Here is a 19,483-nt window from a genome sequence, read left to right on the forward strand (position 1 = left end):
CTGGAGCCTGTGCTCCGCAACGGGAGAGGCCACAATGGTGAGAGGCCCGCATACCACACACACAAAAAAGTTTTACTTACTTACATCAGACACTGACAAATTCACGGAAATAAGAAGCCAAAGTTAGTCTCTAGCATAAAAAAAGACAGGGCACAGGAAGGGTATGCTGGGCATAGGAAGCCCATTTCTGGCACGGTATTGTTGAAATTCTGTAGAGAACCACTTTTTCAAGACAGGGAAGGAGGGATTTAGGAAAGCAAGCTTATTCTTTCATACACTAAAACTTAAATTTCAGCTCTTTTTTGAAGGAGAGTCTCCTAAAATTACTTTCACCCAACATACACTACACAAGCCAACCTCCTCCTGCCCCTGTGACAGGGCACCCACTCTCTGTGTGAAGCCACACAGCTCCTGCTTTAGTCCTAGGCATGCCTCTTGCCCAGCCCTCCCCCTAAGCTTTTCTTCTTAGACTTGCCCTCAAATCTCAATGAAGACCCCGAAGTAGAAGCATCTTGGGTGAGCTCCATCGAGGACTCAGGGGCTCTGATGGTTCTAGCAGGCTAAGGTTGCAGGAAGTCCAACCTTTGAATGAATGGAGGTCTAATATATTACGCTAGACTAGAACTCTCATTTATTAATAAACCTACCACCTACGATAAAGCAAGCAGTACAATCCCTGGAGACTGACCTTAACCGCTGCTTATAATAATCTTCATCTCCATCATCTCGGCATCTCACTACTTTCCGACCTCCTCCTCCTCCTCCTGCGGCTTCAGCTTCTTCCCCAGAACTTGGAAAGAAGTCATCATCAATCTCCTGCACTGTGACTTTCTTCTGCCGTTTCTGGCGACTGAGCACCCGTCTCCGGTCACAGTCGGTGTCTTCCCCGGACAGGTCAGCCCCTGCCGCTTCCCCCTGCTCCCACTCCGTGGGCAAGTACTCGGACACTTCATCCTCAGAGTCTCCCTCTGCCTTTGGCCTCACACCACACTCCAAGGGTTTCTTTCCCTTTAGCAATCCCACCTGCCCCTGGAACTGAAGAGCCCTCTTCTGGAGCTTCTTGATGTGTTTTTTCAAGCGCTTATCTGTTTTCGAGAGAACTTTGCCTCTCTTGTCTGCTTTGTTGTCATTGAGTGCTGAGCTCAGCTCAGAAGTGACCGAGGCCGGGGCTTTTTTAGTTGCTCTTTTATTACAAGCTTGCTTCTTTCTTTCAAAGGACAGTTTTGCTTGATCTGCCAAATACTTTTCAAAATCTGATGCTTCGTTGAGCATTAGTTTTCTGGGCTTTCTCTCCTGCTTCTGAGGGATCTGGGTACCAAAAGGTGTCATCTGACCAGTGCGGACGAGCTCTTCCCAAGCAGTCTCCTGAGCAGGCATGAGCATACTGCCGAGGGAGGACGGCCCTGCTTCTGAAAAGAGGGATGACAACACGTTGGGCACCAGCACAAAACTTTCCAAGAGAACAACGGATATGTGCACTACTCAATACGTAAATTAAGAAAAAAAAAAAAAGAAAGAAAAATCACTGACGTACTAAAGTATAGTGTATATGAAGAACAGAGTGAAATTTACTATAGCATTCATGCCGCATTTAGTAGACTCCTATTCAAAAAGGTAACTTCTCAATAACTTTTCCCAAAACACTGCAGTACCAATATACTTTCTGTGCATCCAAAGACAGACCCAGTCACATGTAACATACAGAGAAATTTTACCATGTTTCCTTATCACCTGCCCTTGAGGAAGCAATCTCCCAAATTTCCACGTCACTGCTAATACCAGCATTCAGATGGACTTAAATACAAGAGACAGCAGAACTGAAAACAGACATCTAAAGAATCAGCATGCCCCTAAATAGGTAAAACATAAATGCTGCCTCTGCACTGCCCAATAGGAGAGTCACCATATGGCTACTCAAATTTACGTTGAAAATTCATTCTCTCAGTGGTACTGGCCACATTTCAAGCGCTCAACAGCCACATGTGGCTAAAGGCTACCATAATGGACGACACAGACAGCATTTCCACTATTGCAAAAAGGTCCACTAAAGAGCACCGTGTTAGACGTGTGAAGTTAACTAACTGAAGGGATGAACTAAAGTTGGAAGTTATGCCATAATAATAGAAAGCCACCCAGAGATCGTCCCTCTTTCATTAGTTGAAATTAATCTCTAGCAAAATTACTTTACCCATAGCCAAAATACCAAAAGAAGTAAAGGCTTAACAGGAAGGCATCCATATTCTAAAATCTGTATTTCTTGCAGGCCAATAACAGCACAGTGCAGTTTTTCATTAAATGTGCACTGAAGAAAAACATACATCAGAAAGTGCACAAATCCTAAGTGTACAGCTCAGTGAATTTTCAGAAAAATACAAACCCGTAACACCAGCATCCAGACCAGGAAGCATAAATTACTAGGACCCCCAGATATGCCCTTCACGGTGCCTCCCAGCTTCTACCCCACCAGCTACTGACTGACCTATTAACATGGTAGACAAGTTGTACCTGGCTTTCAACTTAATGGAAATGGGAATGTCTGTACTTGTATCTGGTTTCTTTTGTTCAACATTATCCTTGGGTGAGTCACACTTACTACTGAATATAATTGCAGTTTGTTGATTCTCATTGCTGTTAGTATTCTATGATAACTCCACTACAATTTTTCCATTCTAGTGTTACTGGACATTTGGGTAGTGTCCAGGTTTGGGCTACCAGGAATAATGTTGCTATGAGCATTCCAATACACATTCTTTGGTAATGTATGTATATAATTCTTTGGGTATATTAAGCTTTAGTAGACACCACCAAACCAATTTCCCAAGTGGTCCTAGCAATTTTAAGTTCCACCAACAGTGTTTGAGAGTTTCAACTGGTCCACATTCTTGCCATTCCACTTTAGCTATGCTGGTAGGCATGTAGTAGTACCACTTTGTGGCTGTAATTTGTATTTCCCTAGTGACTAACGAACTAGGGAATCTTTACGTAACATCTGTTGATCTTTTGGGTAGCCTATTGTGAAGAAAATGTTCAAATCTTTTGCCCATTTTTCTCATATGTGGTCTGTCTTTAAAAGGAAAAAAAAAAAAAGATTTCTAGGAGCTCTTCATACATTCTCGACTCAAGTCCCTGGACTGATACAGATATTGCAAACATCTTTTCCCATTATGCAGCTTGCCTTTTCACTCTCTTAAATGCTATCTTTCAGCGACATAAGATCTTAGTTGTAACATAGTTCATTTATCAAATCTTTTCCTTTACAGTGAGCCTTGTTTTTGTGCCTTGTTAAGTCTTTGCCCCAAGATCATGAAAATATTTTCCTATGTTATATCCTAAAAGCTTTGTTTTATCCTTAACGGTGAAATCTACAATCCATTTGGAATTTATTTTTGTACACTGTATAATGGGCCAATATTCACTTTATCTTCATGTGGAGTAACCCAGCACACTGAGTGAAAAGACGATTCTTCTCCACAGCAGTGTACTGCCACATCTGTCATAAATAAAGTGACCACATATGGGTGGGTCTGTTTGCCAGACCCTCTACTCTGTCCCGTTGGTGTATTTGTCTATCCTTATGCCACTACAGTGTCTTAATTATTATAGGTTAGTAATAAGTCTGGGTATTTTGTTCTTCTTCAAGATTGCCTTGGCCATTCTTGACCCAATGCATGTTTATATAAATTTTAGTATCAGGTTGTTAGTGCCACCCACCCTCAGCCTACTCTTCCTACTCTATACCCTCTCCCTCAAAAAACTCCCTGAAATTTATATTGGGGCTGCACTGAAACTATAAGTGGACAGAACTGTATCTTCCAATCTATGACCATGGTGTATCTCCCCATTTATTTGCCTTCTTTAATTTTTCAATGACATTTTGTAGTTTTTAACGTAGAGAGCGCTGAAGAAAACTACCTTTTTTTACTAAGAGTTATTTCCAGGTATTTGATTTTGTTCGTAATTGCCATCTTTATTAAATTTTATTTTTTGCTTTTGCTCGTATGTAGAAATATGACTGATTTTTATATATTGACACTGCTAAATTCACACGGTAATTCCAAGAGACTGCCCATTGATCCTTTCAGATTTTTGATATGACCAATAACATACACTGTAAATAATGATGGTTTTATTTCTCTTCTTACATTACTACACTATCCAGGTACAATGCTGAACAGGAAAGGTGACAGCAAGCAACTCATCTCATCCCAGATCAGAGGAGCAAAGCCAACTGTTGCAAAGTTTATCCCACCTAATTCCAGGAAAGGATTCTTTAATCAGATAATCCTCACAACAATTAGGAAACGGATCGCTATGTGGAGACCAGGGGAAAGGAAACCTCAGGGAAGCATGTGAGCAAAGAAATGAAGGTCTACTATGCTTATGCCCATCTCAAAGCAGACTTGGAAAGGTTAAAGAATGTAGCCAAGGTCTATACCTGGGCAATACAGAGCTGGGGTACACAAAGCCTAGACACTCTGTTCCCCTGCCCCACCAAACAGAGCATAGAGCACCACGGAAAAGGAAGGTATCCCAGAAGGGATGGAGGAGGAAGGGTTATAAGAGAGACCAGGAGTCTGAAGTGTCAGCTGGAGCCCCACTGGAGAGGGATAATAGGAACCAGGAGTTCAGGAAAAGGGCAAAAGGCCACAGGTCTACAGATTTATAAGATACTAGAACCTAGGTGGCCACAAAAGCCATAGGTAATGGATGAGATTATTTGGGGAGAGGTAGTATAAGAAGAAGGCAGCTCAGGACTTCCCTGGTGGCGCAGTGGTTAGAATCTGCCTGCCAATGCAAGGGACACGGGTTCGATCCCTGGTCCAGGAAGATCCCACATGCTGCGGAGCAACTAAGCCCGTGCACCACAACTACTGAAGCCCGCGTGCCCCACAGCCCGTGCTCCGCAACAAGAGAAGCCACCGCCAATGAGAAGCCCGCGCACCACGATGAAGACTCAATGCAGCCATAAATAAATAAATTTATAAAAAAGAAGAAGAGGGCTCAGCAAGAAATTCTGAGAATAATCAACATTTAAGATAAGCCTAGAAAAGCTGGTCAAAAAAAACTAAACAGAAATGGTCAGAAGGCTAAAAGGAAAACCAGAAGAGAGACATGGATCCTGGAAGGCAGGGACGTATCAGCTGCTACGGACAGGCCAAGTGGCGTTTTTGGATGGGGGAAGTAACAATTAATCCTGGGCCAAGTTTTACCAAACAAATGATAGGTAGCAAAAGGCAGCAGCAAGTTCTAGTCAAGCCAGACCAGGACAATCGTTTTTTTACCAATGAGAAATACGGCATTTCAGCAGCAGAAAGCACTCCTCATAGGCCCAATGGATCCTGCGAGACGTTAATAGCACATCTAATATTAATTTTTTTCCAATGCCTCAATTCTCACAATTCTCTTGTCTTACTGACTAGACTTCTGGAATTCGTAGCAAATATTTGCCTGAAGGGTTTAAATCTATACTTCAACTAGTAAATAACTGAACAGCTACCAACAATTTCTAAACACACATGCACACACACTGACTACAAAGATATTTCGTTTCAGAGCTTATGCATCTTCCCAAAAGGCTTCCCAAAAGATGCCCATCCAGGTCAGTGATATAAACAAAATCATGGCCATGGACTAAATAACCTGAATTAAGATGCCCTTTCTTGAACAACAGAATTGATGCTTGGAAAGCCTGCCAAATATGTCCCCAAAAGATATTTAAAAGCAATTCTATGAATGTTGATGGATGATGCTTGGTCAACAAAACATAATTCAATCAAGATGTTAGGTGTCTACACAATCAATTATAAAAGAATGTTAAGATTTCTAATTTATTAGACGTAATACTAAATGCACACCAGGAGCCTCCATTAGACTGAGTTAAAAATTTACTTTCTTTCTCTGAAACCCCATAAGACTTAAAATAGATTTGGTTCTACAGGTGTGGAGAATAAAATTTTCCTGTGTCTCTTTTGTCACTAAGTAAACAAATGTATTTTTCCCAACACCCAGGCCAGAACTGAAGGGACACCCTCCACTGACGAGAGGCATCACGCATCAGTTCGAGAACAGAGACACCGTCCGCAGTATCCTCACCTGCATCCTCCTCCTCCAGACTGGCATGATCTAGTTCAACTTTTACCTCTGCTCCCCCAAGGATAGCCTGGAGACGTTTCTGTTTTGCTGTGATCTTCTTCAGCTGTTGTTCCTTAATGGGCAGATATTGAATACAAAAAACAGCAATGAAGTGATTAAACGTTAAATACAAACGACAGCATTGCAAAATTTTAAAAACTTTAATCAAGAGCAAAATAAAAATAAAACAATTACCAAATACTACTATTACTACAGAAAACCTTATTTGAATAACTGCCATTTTTCTAGCAGGAAGAAGCCCTCAAAGCATGTCCATCGGGCAGCATCCCTGTCCCCACCCACTCTCCTGACTGGGCGGCACAGCTCTCTACCTGCCTGAGCAGCTAAGTTCACTGCACTGATTCTCCACTGACTTGGGAGGTGGAACTGCTCTACATGGTTTCCTCATTACACACTGGGTAAATCACTGAATTTCTCTGTTCCTAACCTTAGCAGCCAATGGGCTATGAGGTCAATAGGCTGTAGGGATAAGAAACAAACACAAATGTTCAAACAGTTGAAAAAGTCAGTCATCTTTGATAATCTACCATATTTATGACTGTCCTTTATAGTATCCTACCCAATCACAAAATTTTAAAGGGAAAATCTTTTTTGATATACCCTTTTACTCTGTCCTCCCTGGGCCCCCGTTTGTCTTGTCTCCCTCTACAACACCAGAGCTTGGATATGCGGCCATTCCTAGGGACTCCCTAATTAACTAGGCTTGTGGTAGGTGGTTCTTTCTCCCAAGGTCAAGAATGCTTGAACGCCAAACATGAGTGTGGAGCAAGGGGACATCCTGATTATAAACACCATGTTGTAATGACTTGTAATTCCTTTTACTGTATCTCACAGTTTTTTTTTTGTTGTTTGTTTGTTTGTTTTTTGTTTTTTATTTTTTTTTTTATTTTTCGGTACGCGGGCCTCTCACTGCTGTGGCCTCTCCCGTTGCGGAGCACAGGCTCCGGACGCGCAGGCTCAGCGGCCATGGTTCACGGGCCAGCCGCTCCGCGGCATGTGGGATCTTCCCGGACCGGGGCACGAACCCCCATCCCCTGCATCGGCAGGCGGACTCTCAACCACTGTGCCACCAGGGAAGCCCTCACAGTTTTTTTCTCAGCAAATTCTCATACAGAACACTCTCTCTCTGAATAGTCTCTCTCTAAACAGCAAAAAGCTGCTAAAGAAAGACAGGAATATATAACCAAGTTAGACCAGTACCTAAAGGGGCCTAAGATTGGTCCTCTCTGCTCTTCGAAACCCCAGCCCACCAGAAGCCCACTATTCACATGCTCCACGAGAAGCCAGGCGGTCTCCTCTCTGCTTTGGGGAGACCCCTGGTGCCTCAAGCCACTGTGAGCTCTGACCTTTGGGCTGCTGCTGTAGAGTTAAGTGAGAGAGACAGTGCGGAGAAGATCATGAACCGGTGAGTGGAGAGCAAAAGGAGGAACCAAGGTTAACCACACCCCACAAGTAGAGCCTGAAAAAGAGCTGTGAGGACTCTACTCACTGCACTGAACCAACTGCAAGCGCAAGGCCATCTGCTAGTCACTTCGGATGGCGGCAATAAAATGTTCAAAACTAGTCATTTCTACCTCCTGCAATATACTGTCATGAAGTGTACATCAATTCTAAAAAATGTTTCAAACCTCATAAAAACAATGTCATAAGTGACAGACATTCCCTACCCTTAAGTCCTCCAACCCTAAGTGCAGACCCGGTCAGTGTGGCTGGGTGATGACTGAACACCGAAGGCCAGCCTCTTAGAACAGTGATCACGAGTGTGTGAGGGGCAAGGGCTGGGTCGATGGGAAACGTCTGCACACAGTCAGTGCAAGCAGGAGCTGAGCAGGAAAAAGAGCAAGTCCACGCAAGACAAGGAGACGGCACGAGAGGCCCGCAGGCCAAAGAACCTAAGCTGGGGAAAGAAAGTGGTACCGCAGGGAGACTATGAAAGTGCCCGAGTGAGGAGGCACGCAAAGCCAAAAGAGGAACTTCTTCTCAGTTACGTATGTATGCGTACATATGCGTATTTTTAGAAACACTCTTTAAGCAGAGGATGTTAAAGGGAAACAGCCAAAAAAATTAAACGTATAAAAGGAACTCAAAAGTTTCTGTTATAAATTTGCTTCACATCTTACCAGTACTTTTCAGAATAGCTACTTCCTAAATATTAAATGAGCCTAAATAATGACTTTTGCAAAAATGCAACTTAGTGTGTTATTTGGAGTCACCTTGTTATACTTCTGTCGTTTTACAGAATCTAGTTTCCTGTTGATGTCTTTGTTGGTGTCAGCTTGAGGGCTAAGTTGTTCAATAATTTTATTGATTTGCCTTAGGGATGTCGTACATGACCTGAAAAAGAAGATAAAATGTCCATTTTCCACTGTGGTAACATCTTTTATAGAATAACATGGAGAGAAATGCTAAAAACATGTCCCTTTTACTTCTTATTAACTAAAAGACAAAAGCAACTAAACCAGAATACATATTCTTTTTGGCCACTAATAGAACTTGAAGGGTTATTACGAGTCTAAGATGACTGCTCATGTTCTTCTCTAATCTGGCCAATTTTAATCAGTTCATTCCCATTTGCAAGCAGATTCATTCATTCTACAAGCATTTTAAGGGTCTACTCTATTCAAGAGACTGTGCAAAACCAATAGGCAATAAGTTGTCCCTTTACATGAAAAAATGCATACACTTTTTTTTTGAGAGTTAATTTTTTAGAGCAGGTTTAGGTTCACGGCAAAACTGAGAGGAAGGTAAAGATTTCCCATATACTCCCTGCCCCAAATACGCACAGCGTACCCCATTACCAACAACTCATACATGCGTGTTTAAAGGCCATTATGGAAGTCTCCCAAAGCTTGGAAAAGTACTAAAAATATTTAAACATCTTCTTATATAGGTCAGGCAACTGTGACAATATTTTTCTTTTGCATGACTAGAAGACTTATTTGCTGTCGTTTTACACTTTGTAGTGCAAAGAAAAAGAATCAGTTTATAATACATTGCTCCTAAAATAGACATCATAGAATTGTAACTCCCAAGTTTCAAAACACAAATTCAATCTCAACACTTGTGTAATTTGCTGTTTGTACCCTTTGTGGATTTCAGGAGAAAAGATGTTATCAATGCAAGTTACTGGCAGTCTCAGTACGTGTCACCGTCTGTCTAGTGTTAGGTGACTGCAGCACCCTGCTCTGTCACCTCTGCAAGCAGTGGATACATTTCCCAGGTCGAATGTAAAAGGTGTGTTCATTACATGGCATTGAGGTCCTCACACCTGAAGGTCAGACGACAACTACTGGAGAACACCTGCTGCTCAAGAGGCCCAAAGAACACACCAGAAAACTGTTAGCAGAAAACATGCCCTTTAAGTGCCAACAGCTGCCTGTACCACAGCGCCCCCCGCCCCCACCCCACCCCAGGGTAGCCAAAAGCTCTACGTGCCTCCCTCCCCCTCCCCCAGCCACTCCCACCTGAGACCACACCATCCCTCCACCCAGTCCTCCCCTTCCCCTTCCTGTTTCCCTGACACAGCCGAGAACACTGGCCAAGGAGGGCAGACTGGCAACGGAGAGCGAGCTCAACTCAATCCTCCGCCCCGTCTTCCAACCCAGGTCCAGGGCACCCCCTTCCCCACCAGTGTGCTGTGCGCAACACGGCCCAGGTCTGTTTCTCCTCTAAAGCACAAGTGAAGTCTCTATGGGACTTCAGCTTTCTTTATAGAGTCAAAATTACAACAAAAGAAAGAAAAAGCAGGGAGTTGTTTCTCACTGTTTCTAGAAATGCAAATCTGAAAAGGTACCAAAAGACTGGCCCTAGGTTTAGGCACAGGAAACGGGAAAGAAATTATAGGATGGGGAGGTGGGGGCGGGGGGGCGGATATGTTCCTGGTATCTGGAGTAGGACATATCAGAACTTTAGGAACACTTCTCCTGAGAACCATTCTGTGCACAAGCTTGCAAAATCTGGGGCACTTAGAACAGCGCTTCTCTCCAAGACATCATGTGTAAACAAGCTGCTGTGAACTGAACTGAGCCCCTAACTACTGTGTACAGCACTTCTGAGCGAAAGGGCTGGGGTTTAGACACAAGGTCAAGGACCACCCTTACTGACCCCATCCTCCAATTAAAGGTTCTATAAATCTCCTAAATTTCTGGACTACCACAGCTATTGTCTGAATCTCTCCGTCATATGTAAACACAAACTCTATAATCAGAGAGAAGATGGTCCACTCACATGAGGTCGTCCAGCACTGACTGATACTCCTTCTCTGCGTCGGCAAGCTGGGCCACACGGCTGGCCTCATGAATGGCGCTGTCCACCTGCTGAAGCACCCCTTGCTCCAGCACGTCCTGGTCATAGACATCCACACCCAAACCCTGCAGCTCCAGGGCCTGTGCACTGGGCTCCACCGCCTGGATCTGATGTCTGTTGATGTGCAGCAGGGCTGGCCCTCTCCTCGGAAGTTCCGAGGGATACCCCTTGGCGGAAGTGGAGGGTCCATTAGCAGGGGAACAAGAGGGGAGGCTCTCCCCCAGCTCCACGTCGCCATCGTTCTCCTGCTTGATTGTCCCCTCTGCACTCTCACTGATATCCTGACTCTGTGAACAGTCTTGCTCCTGAGTTTGACTTGAGTGGGGGATCCTCTCATTTGGCATCCTCTACAGACTATCTAAAAGGAAAACAATTTTTCAGTCAGCCCTTCAGTTACATAGAATTGATATTTATATAGTTTCGTAAATATAACGAAAGCAGACCAATTTCTAAAAAACATCAAGAAATAATCCTCCAATTATACATAAATTTAAGTTCCCAAGTATTTTTCTTAAATGGGCACAAGCTATAGATCTTCTTGAGTGCTGATAATTGAGAAAAATTAACCAGAAAAACAAAAAAAAGAAGAAAAAATGCAGTATCACCAACAAACGACACTGGGGTAGCCAGCTAAGAAAGCTGGCAGCCAGCATCCTGAATGATGCCCACAGAGTCTTCTCCAAATCAACTGAAGTCATTTCACTGCTGCTTTCCAAGTCAGCCTCTTCACTGCATTATGGCACAAGTGACCTACATTATAGTGGCAAGATCAACTGTAAAGTATAGATTTAGTGACTTGAGAGAGATTCTCTACAAATCTAACACTAAAAACTTTTAGGTTGAACTCCAAAAAACAGAAACTCTGAACAAGAGGTAATAAATAGCACCACTCAAATCAGAATCTGAGGAAGATTAATTAAAATATTCTCAAAAATAACTCCATTTCAATGCATGATATCATTTCTCACCATCAGGCTGGCAAAAACATGATGACTGATAATATCCAGGAGAGGCAAGAAAAATCCACTTTCACATAATGCCGGTGGGAACATAAGTTTGTAAAATTCTTTTGGAAGGCAATTTAGCAATATCTGTCAAGATTTAAAATTCACATTACTAGGCACTTATTCCAGAGAAATACTCACATATACATAAGGATATTTATTGTAGCATGTTTTAAAATAGTTTTTAAAAGTCATTAAGTATTTTCAATGGTAGTGATATAAAAGCCAAGTAAGACGAAAAAAGTCACATCGTATGAAGACATTTATATTGGAAAACAATGTGTATCCACCACCTGTGTGTATGGAATGCATTCAAAATGATCTGGGGATACAAACTAAACCTGCGACAATTGGGAGGGGGAAGCAGAAGGAACAGGTAGGAATAAAGGGGAACTCTCACATTTTACTCCAAGAAATCAAGAACTCCTTGAAAGAAAACGTGTTCACTATATTGCCTGTATAACTCCATCGAATAAATACTTTTATACACATTAAAAAAAAAGTGACAGCTTTTCTTTTTATTTAACAGTGAACAAACTAAGGTTTCTTTCAGCACTAAAACTTTATTTCAATGAAATGATGACAAATTCCCCAACAAGCCCCACTCATTCCTCATTAAATAAAATGATCCTAGTGGCCAAGCACTAGGATACAAAGATGCCAGGAACTTAAGTGTCATCCTGCCCTAAGCAGCTCGCTCACTAGTGGAGGAGAAGCATGCCAGTAACAACACAGAGGGGCAGGTCTGTAAAAGAGGCACAGGCAAGAGCCCAGGTGGGGGACTTCCCTGGTGGCACAGTGGTTAAGAATCCACCTGTCAATGCAGGGGACATGGGTTCGAGCCCTGGTCCAGGAAGATCCCACATGCCGCGGAGCAACTAAGCCCATGCGCCACAACTACTGAGCCTGCGCTCTAGAGCCCGCGAGCCACAACTAGTGAGCCCGCATGCCACAACTACTGAAGCCTGCGTGCCTAGAGCCCATGCTCCAAAACAAGGGAAGCCACCCAAATGAGAAGCCCGCACACCGCAACGAAGAGTAGCCCCCGCTCGCCGCAACTAGAGAAAGCCTGCATGCAGCAAGACCCAACGCAGACCAAAAAAATAATTAATTTTTGAAAGTTTTCTTAGGAACTTAATAAATTCTTTAATTCAAATGAAACTCTTTGATCAATGTAGTCTTCAAAATTAACATTACCTACAGTATTTAGAGCAAGTCAGTTTGGAATATACACTGAGATATTTTTCTAACAGTAAAGATATTGAATCTATTTCCCTTTTTTCCTTCTGTTTCCCTGTGACCAAGGGCATATATATTTTTTTCTGTAAATTCATTTTTTTTTTAATTTTTGAATTTTATTTTATTTATTTTTTATACAGCAGGTTCTTATTAGTTATCCATTTTATACATATTAGTGTATATATGTCAATCCCAATCTCCCAATTCATCACACCATCACCACCACCCGCCATTTTCCACCCTTGGTGTCCATACATTTGTTCTCTACATCTGTGTCTTAATTTCTGCCCTGCAAACCAATTCATCTGTACCATTTTTCTAGGTTCCACATATATGCGTTAATATACGATATCTGTTTTTCTCTTTCTGAGAAAAAAAGAGGCCAGGTGGGCATAGAGGAAAGGACAGTGCGCTGGGTCTGGAGTTCAAAACACACATACAAACTGAGATTTGAACATGTGACCCAGGATCTGATATAGAGGAGGTGTTCATACACGCTGAAAGGAAGTAAGGTTCAGAGAGGAATCTAAAATAACAAGTCTGGTCTGGACAACTGAGTCACTCGTGAATTCAGTCACAAAAATATGAATCAGAAAAGCAGCAGATGGGAAGCAGGGAGAGCTGGCAGTAACGTGTCCAGCTGGCACGCAGGCAGAAATGCAAATCTAGGCTCTAGAGAAAATCTGGACAAGATGTGGATGCACTGGCAGAGTAAACAGCCCCAGGGATCCCAAGGCTGTGACAGGTACCAAAGATCCTTTTAGAGGGTAAGAAAAGGCTAACACTGAAAAGGTTAAAAGAGAACAGCAGAGTAAGAAAGTTCCTCCATTTGGGGCCATTCTGACTATTTTCAGGAGAAAGGATAAGACTGGCACTCTATCATTTTCAACAGAGAGAGCAGGATTCTGGCTCAGAGTCTTCATACTAGCTGGAATTTAACAATTCTGTTTTCATTGTTCTTATTTGTATGTATATAAAGGTTTCCTTTTCAGGTTAAAAAAAGACATTAAATCCATCAAAATATTAAGTAGTAACACTGTAGTACAAAGAAAAGGTTAAAATAATAATGTTTGGAGAAAACTTCTAATAACAGAAAAAGAGTAAGAGGGAATGGTTAAAAATGGAAAATAATAGGGCAAGTTCCAAAGGAAACCAGAAAGGGTCCAGTGGATTTGGAAAGTAGGTCGCTAGTTACCTTAGTAAAAGAAACCTTAGTGGAGCAAAGGGGACAAAGCCAGACTGCACTGGGATAAGAAGTGAGTAGAGAAGGAAACAGAGGCCTTATCCCCTTAAGGTTAGGCCATGGCAGGGAGATCACTGGAATAATAAAGGAATCACAGGATGGGGTAAAGATGCTGAGTAATTGACCTTGGGGTCCAAGCTGGGTAGATTTTTAAAAAACAAGCCAGAAGGGACTGGAAGAGGGAGGGAAGGATGGAGAAAGGGAAGGGAAGGGAAAAGGGAAAAAAGAAATAAGGAAGCAGTCAAGAAGCCACTTGGAGAATGGACCAAAGGGCAAGTCTCCTGGGAATAAGAGATGAAAACAAGGAAGCTCTCCTCAGAACGTAAAGAGTTTCCAAAGTGAAATAAATTATATGACATTCAATAAATATTTATTGAGTGACTTCCCTGGTGGTCCAGTGGTTAAGACTCCACGCTCCCAATGCAGGGGGCCGGGGTTCGATCCCTGGTCAGGGAACTAGATCCTGCATGCCGCAACTAAGAGCCCGCATGCCAGCTCAGCCAAATAAATAAATATATTTTTTAAAAACATTTATTGAAAGTCAATTACACCAGGCAATGTACTCGGTTAACTAGTTTCCGTCCCCATTGAGCTTAGAGGCTCTTGCGGATGACACATATTTTAAGAATTTTATATATACATATTTACGTATAAGTATGTATTTATACATAAATTATACACACACACAAATGTAACCGTGGTTAACTGCCTTAAGAAGAAAGTACAGGATTCTTTATGACAAAATAACAGAGGAGCCTAATTGACATTGCAGAGGTAGGTGTGAGGTCAGGGAGGTCTCTCTGATAAAGTTATATTTGAACCAGCATATGAAGGATGAATAGGAGTTAACAGGCCAAAAGTGAACATTTTGCAAAGAAACAGCATGTCTAATTCCTAAGGCTGGAAAGAGCTGGTGTGGTTGGAAAAATGGAAGAAGGCTGCATTGTGAGAAATCTTTTATTTTATTTTACATGAATAACAGAGTTAAAGGAGCTGATAAAGACTCCATTTATTGTGTAAATTCTACAAAACATCTTCTAACACTCTGCAAGGCTCAATCATCTGAGAAAACAATATCTTCATTGTCTTTCTTTAAGCACTGGGGCTTCTGTGGGATGAGCTGGATTCTGGTTGGGAGGTTTGGTTGAATGCATGCAGAGCTGGGGAGGGGAATGGGCACAAGTGAAGACGGAGGGGCAGGCAAGGGCCCTGAGGAAACACAAAGGGCCTGAGGAAACATGAACTTGGATTTTTCTGCAAGTGTAATGCAGTGACTTCGAAGAGTTTTAAACAGGGTGACAATGGCATGACCCAATTTATGTTTGTAAAAGACCAGTTGGACTACTGTACAGATAATGGATTAGAGGAAACAGTGCAACATGGACATGTTGGGACACGTACGGGTGACAAGTGACAGAAGCTTGGAACAGGGAGACAGCACTGAAGATGGATGCTACGTGGGAAATCTTTCTGTTACGGAACTTATATGCGTACTGCTCAATCCTCCTTCACATACTCCCACTTTACCGTATCAATGCCTAAAGTGCCTGACTTCTACCTACCCCGATTCTCTCTTTCAAATAACAGTGTTTTAATCGAGACCAAACAGGGCCGGGCTGCCCCTGCGCGCGGGGGCCGAACACAAAGCCGAGAAGTTGATACTTAGATGCCGGCCCGCCTGCCCGCGGCGGAACCAGAAGCTAGGACAACCCCCGGCCCCCCCAGGTGAGCGCCCCGCAGCGTCACTTCCGGCCGCAGGTGGGCTGGCGTATTAGGCTAGCGCCCGGCCCGAGGGCCGCCTCCCGGCACCCCGCGCGGATGGGCTCCTTCCCGGCCGCCTGGACAGCCCGAGCGGGCCCCAGACAGCTCCCGCCCGACGTTCAACTCAGCTGCCAGAACACTCACCGCAGGGCCGCACGACCAGCCGTATAGAAACGTAGAAGCAGCCGCCTTCGCGAACAGCCTTGCAACCGGGACTGGGACCGGGCGCGGCGCGTGCGTCTTCTGCCCGCCGTAAGCACCGCCCCCAACAATGACCCGACGGGCTTGCGCGTGTGGGGCCTATGGCGCATGCGCCGGCTCCAGGGTTTATTTTGAACTGCGGGCGAGACCACGTGGTTTGAGCGAAGAATGCAGCCCCGCCTTTCTACCTGTGAACTGGGTACGAAAGTGGCCTAGGCTGCTGACCTGTGGCTTGTGACCAGTGCTTCACTCGTGGTGAAAGATGCCTCTGTAGTAAGGCGGTTATAAGAATTAAAAGATGTTTCCAGAAAAAGAGAGAGAGGTACGTATTCTAGTGTGCCGTGCGAATGTAAGTGCTTACAATTAACCATGAACTCCAAAAAGAAAGTGAGCTTGGGGAAGGGAGCTGGCTTGAGCACTGCACATTTCAGTAGCGCGCACACACACACACACACACACACACACACACACCAAGCAGGGGTGGGTGTGTGTGCATAATGGGCCTACGTCAATGTCTTGATTGCATTAGTGAGCCAGTCATTTAATATTTGTCCTCCGATCGAAGAGGTAAGGAGAATTTTGAGCCAGGTGAGAATTTAGCTGGGAACATTTGCAGAAACGAAATGTTCACACACGGGTTCAGAACAAAGGGAGGAAATTGAGCTACACCTGAGGAAGGAGTAGCCCACGATGGGTGGTAGCTGTACCATACAGCAGCTTCTTAGCCCAGGGATTCCTGCTCTGGGAGAGGGTGGATTTTCCAGGGGCCAGAGCCAGAAAGCCCTCTGGGAGTGGCAGTGACTGTGGGAAGGATCTTTGGGGCCTAGGTAGGGAAGTGCCTTAATCATTTTGAAGCCTGAAGTTGGAAGGTAGGAAAAGGGGGTGGGAAGTGTACTTGATAATGCTCAGTAATACCACTTTATCTCTCCTGTTAGCAGTGCCAATCTACGTATGCCTAGAGCCATCCCACATCAAAATATAACTTTTTTATTAGAAAGGAATAAAAAATTCTAGCCATCTCTTGAATAAAATATTGAAAATAGTAATGCATCGGTAAGATATTAGTTTTAATGCTTGAATGTCAGAGCAGTTTCTCCCAGATGTATAATGGTTACCAACCATTCTGAGAATGAGGTCCACTTTTTAATGTGTATTATTTTGGTGAGCCCCTATGTATCATTCAGAATTTGGACAGGAAGCAGATGGTACACTCAGACTAGGTAGTTGAGAAGAATTAATAACAATGTTTACAGAGGTGTGGGCAGGGTTTAGGAAAACAACTCAGGATGGCAAAGTAACCCTGGGGCTAGCAAGAGGCCAGGAGCCTCTGGTCCCATCTGTTATGGGCTAGATTGCATCCCCCCAAATTCATTTGAAATTCTAACCCCCAGTACCTCAGAATGTGTATTTGGAGATCTGGTCTTTAAAGACCCTAAAAGCCTTTAATTAAGTTAAGATGAGGTCATTAGGGTGGGCCCTAATCCAATATAACTGGTGTCCTTATAAGAAGAGGAGATCAGGACACAGACACAGAGGAAAGACCATGTGAAGACACAGGGAGAAGATAGCCATCTACAGGCCAAGAAGAGAGGACTCAGAAGAAAACCCTGCAGACACCTTGGTATCAGACTTCTGGCCTCCAGAACTGTGAGAAAATTAACTTCTGCAGTTTAAGCCACCTAGTCTGTAGTACTTTGTATGGCAGCCCTACCAAACTAATACACCATCCCTGGGCCTGAAGGGGTAATGGGAGGATACAGGTTCAGAAGAGAGTAGCTGAGTGGAGAAGACCACTTGACCAGAATAAAGCACAAACCTGTGATCACTCAGCAGGAGGGGACTAGGGAGATAAATACCCAGACCTCACTATCCTCCATTATTTCATCTGCTGGTGCATCCCATTGGACAAAACCACCGAAGCCAGAGGGCAAGGGAGCCTGTTGATGCCCATCTATATAGATCAGTATCTTAGAGCACAGGGCAGGGTAGAGAGAGATGGGGAGTGGATCTGGAACATCAAACAAGATACACATCATACCCCACACAATTGTAATTATCCTTTTCATATCCCTTTAATTTAGAAAATGCATAATGATTTACAGTTACTGTTAATTCAGGGAAGCTTTTCACATGAATTTGTATTTAACTAAAGGATCTGTGTATACTTTCCCCAAGCCAAGTTTCCTCTGACCTCTCTAGACTGAAAGTAGTAATAAGGTCGTGTTAGCAGCAGAATTTGAAGATTCCTGTGCCCACCTGAATATTCAGGACCCTTCTTTTCCCCCACACCCTTACAAATGAAACTAAAACATTGTAAAAGAGAGATTCCCTTAGCCCTTCCACCGTGTGAGGACACAATGACAAAATGATGGTCCTGGAAGTGGGCTCTCACCAGACACCGAACCTGCTGGCATCTTAATCTCGAACTTCCCAGCCTCCAGAATAGTGAGAAATTTCTGTTGTTTATAAGCCACCCAGTCTATATTTTGTTAGCAGCCTAAATGGACATCGAATATAATAGTGGGATTTTCAGTAACTTATTTGTAATACTCATTTATAAACTGAGACATCTAGATATCAACCAAGACCTCTCCTTTCCTCCCTACTCACTCAGTCCCCATTGGTTCTGCCTAAATAGCTTACACACCTACCCAACCTCCTCCATCCCCTCTGTTGGAACCAGTCTTCTCACTCCAGTCTTGTTCCCTACCCATGCATGTGCATGCATTTGCCAGAGGGATTTAAGACGCTACTCTGATCCTGTTCTCTGCCTCAGACCCACTCTTGTACGATAAAATCCAAGCTATTTAACATGTTATCCAAGCCATTTTATTATCCTGCCCAATCAGATTTTTCTGCATCATTTCTGTCCTTCTCTCCCGGGATATGCTCAAAATTTAAGGAACTACACACTCTTCTGTTTGTAGTATGCTGCTGTTGGCTCCTACTGGCTAGCAAGCCTATTGTGTGCATCTGTTCTCAATTGTTTCAGACTTCTTGGGCTGCCATAACAAAACATGAATGGCTTAAACAACATACTTATTTTCTCACAGTTCTGGAGGCTGGGAAGTCCAAGATTAAGGTGCCAGCTGATTTAGTCCTGATGAGGACTCTTCCGGGTTTGCAGACAGCCACCTTCTTAGTGGAGAGAGAGTTCTGGTATCTCTTCCTTTTCTTATAAGGGCATCAGGCCCATCAGATTAGGACCCACCCCACTCTTAAGGCCTCATTTAACCTTAAGTATCAATACATCCCAAAGGCCCTATCTCCAAATACATTCACAGTGAGGGGTTAGGACTTCAACATGAGAGGGTGGTCACGGGAGACACAGTTCAGTCCATAGCCCACTCTGCTTTCAGTGACTTCTCATTGGTAGCTTGAAATTGGTCATATAGGAGTATTTACACTGCAGAAATGGATAAACTCTATGAGCCAGGGCTTTTGGCGGGAGGGGAGCAGTTAATCTTTTCCTAGCATACCTCCACTTCTTATTCTCAGGCCCATGTGACTTTGCACTAAACTTTCTTCTTCTGAAGCTTTCCTTGACCCTCTCAGCAGAATTAGGCCCTTGCATCTC

General features: G+C 43.5%; 1 protein-coding gene across 2 annotated transcripts in view; it reads right to left on the reverse strand.

Moving 5' to 3' along the window:
* The window catches only part of ERCC6 (ERCC excision repair 6, chromatin remodeling factor), a 74,057-nt gene extending 57,859 nt beyond the window's left edge, over positions 1 to 16,198 (reverse strand). The window contains exons 1-5 of one of the 2 annotated variants that reach the window (XM_024739064.1): positions 15,850 to 16,198; positions 10,381 to 10,812; positions 8,367 to 8,487; positions 6,094 to 6,205; positions 689 to 1,409 (exon numbers count right to left, since the gene is read on the reverse strand). In XM_024739064.1, coding sequence (XP_024594832.1) covers positions 689 to 1,409; positions 6,094 to 6,205; positions 8,367 to 8,487; positions 10,381 to 10,802 — 1,376 coding nt within the window. In that variant the 5' untranslated portion in view covers positions 10,803 to 10,812; positions 15,850 to 16,198. Of the gene's footprint in view, positions 1 to 688; positions 1,410 to 6,093; positions 6,206 to 8,366; positions 8,488 to 10,380; positions 10,817 to 15,849 lie in introns of both variants that reach the window. The other variant, XM_024739063.1, reaches the window with a different exon arrangement.
* Between the last annotated feature and the right edge of the window lie 3,285 nt (positions 16,199 to 19,483).

The sequence above is a fragment of the Neophocaena asiaeorientalis genome, unplaced genomic scaffold (genome assembly GCF_003031525.2).
Source record: "Neophocaena asiaeorientalis asiaeorientalis breed wild unplaced genomic scaffold, Neophocaena_asiaeorientalis_V1.1 scaffold202, whole genome shotgun sequence".
Taxonomy (NCBI): domain Eukaryota; kingdom Metazoa; phylum Chordata; class Mammalia; order Artiodactyla; family Phocoenidae; genus Neophocaena; species Neophocaena asiaeorientalis.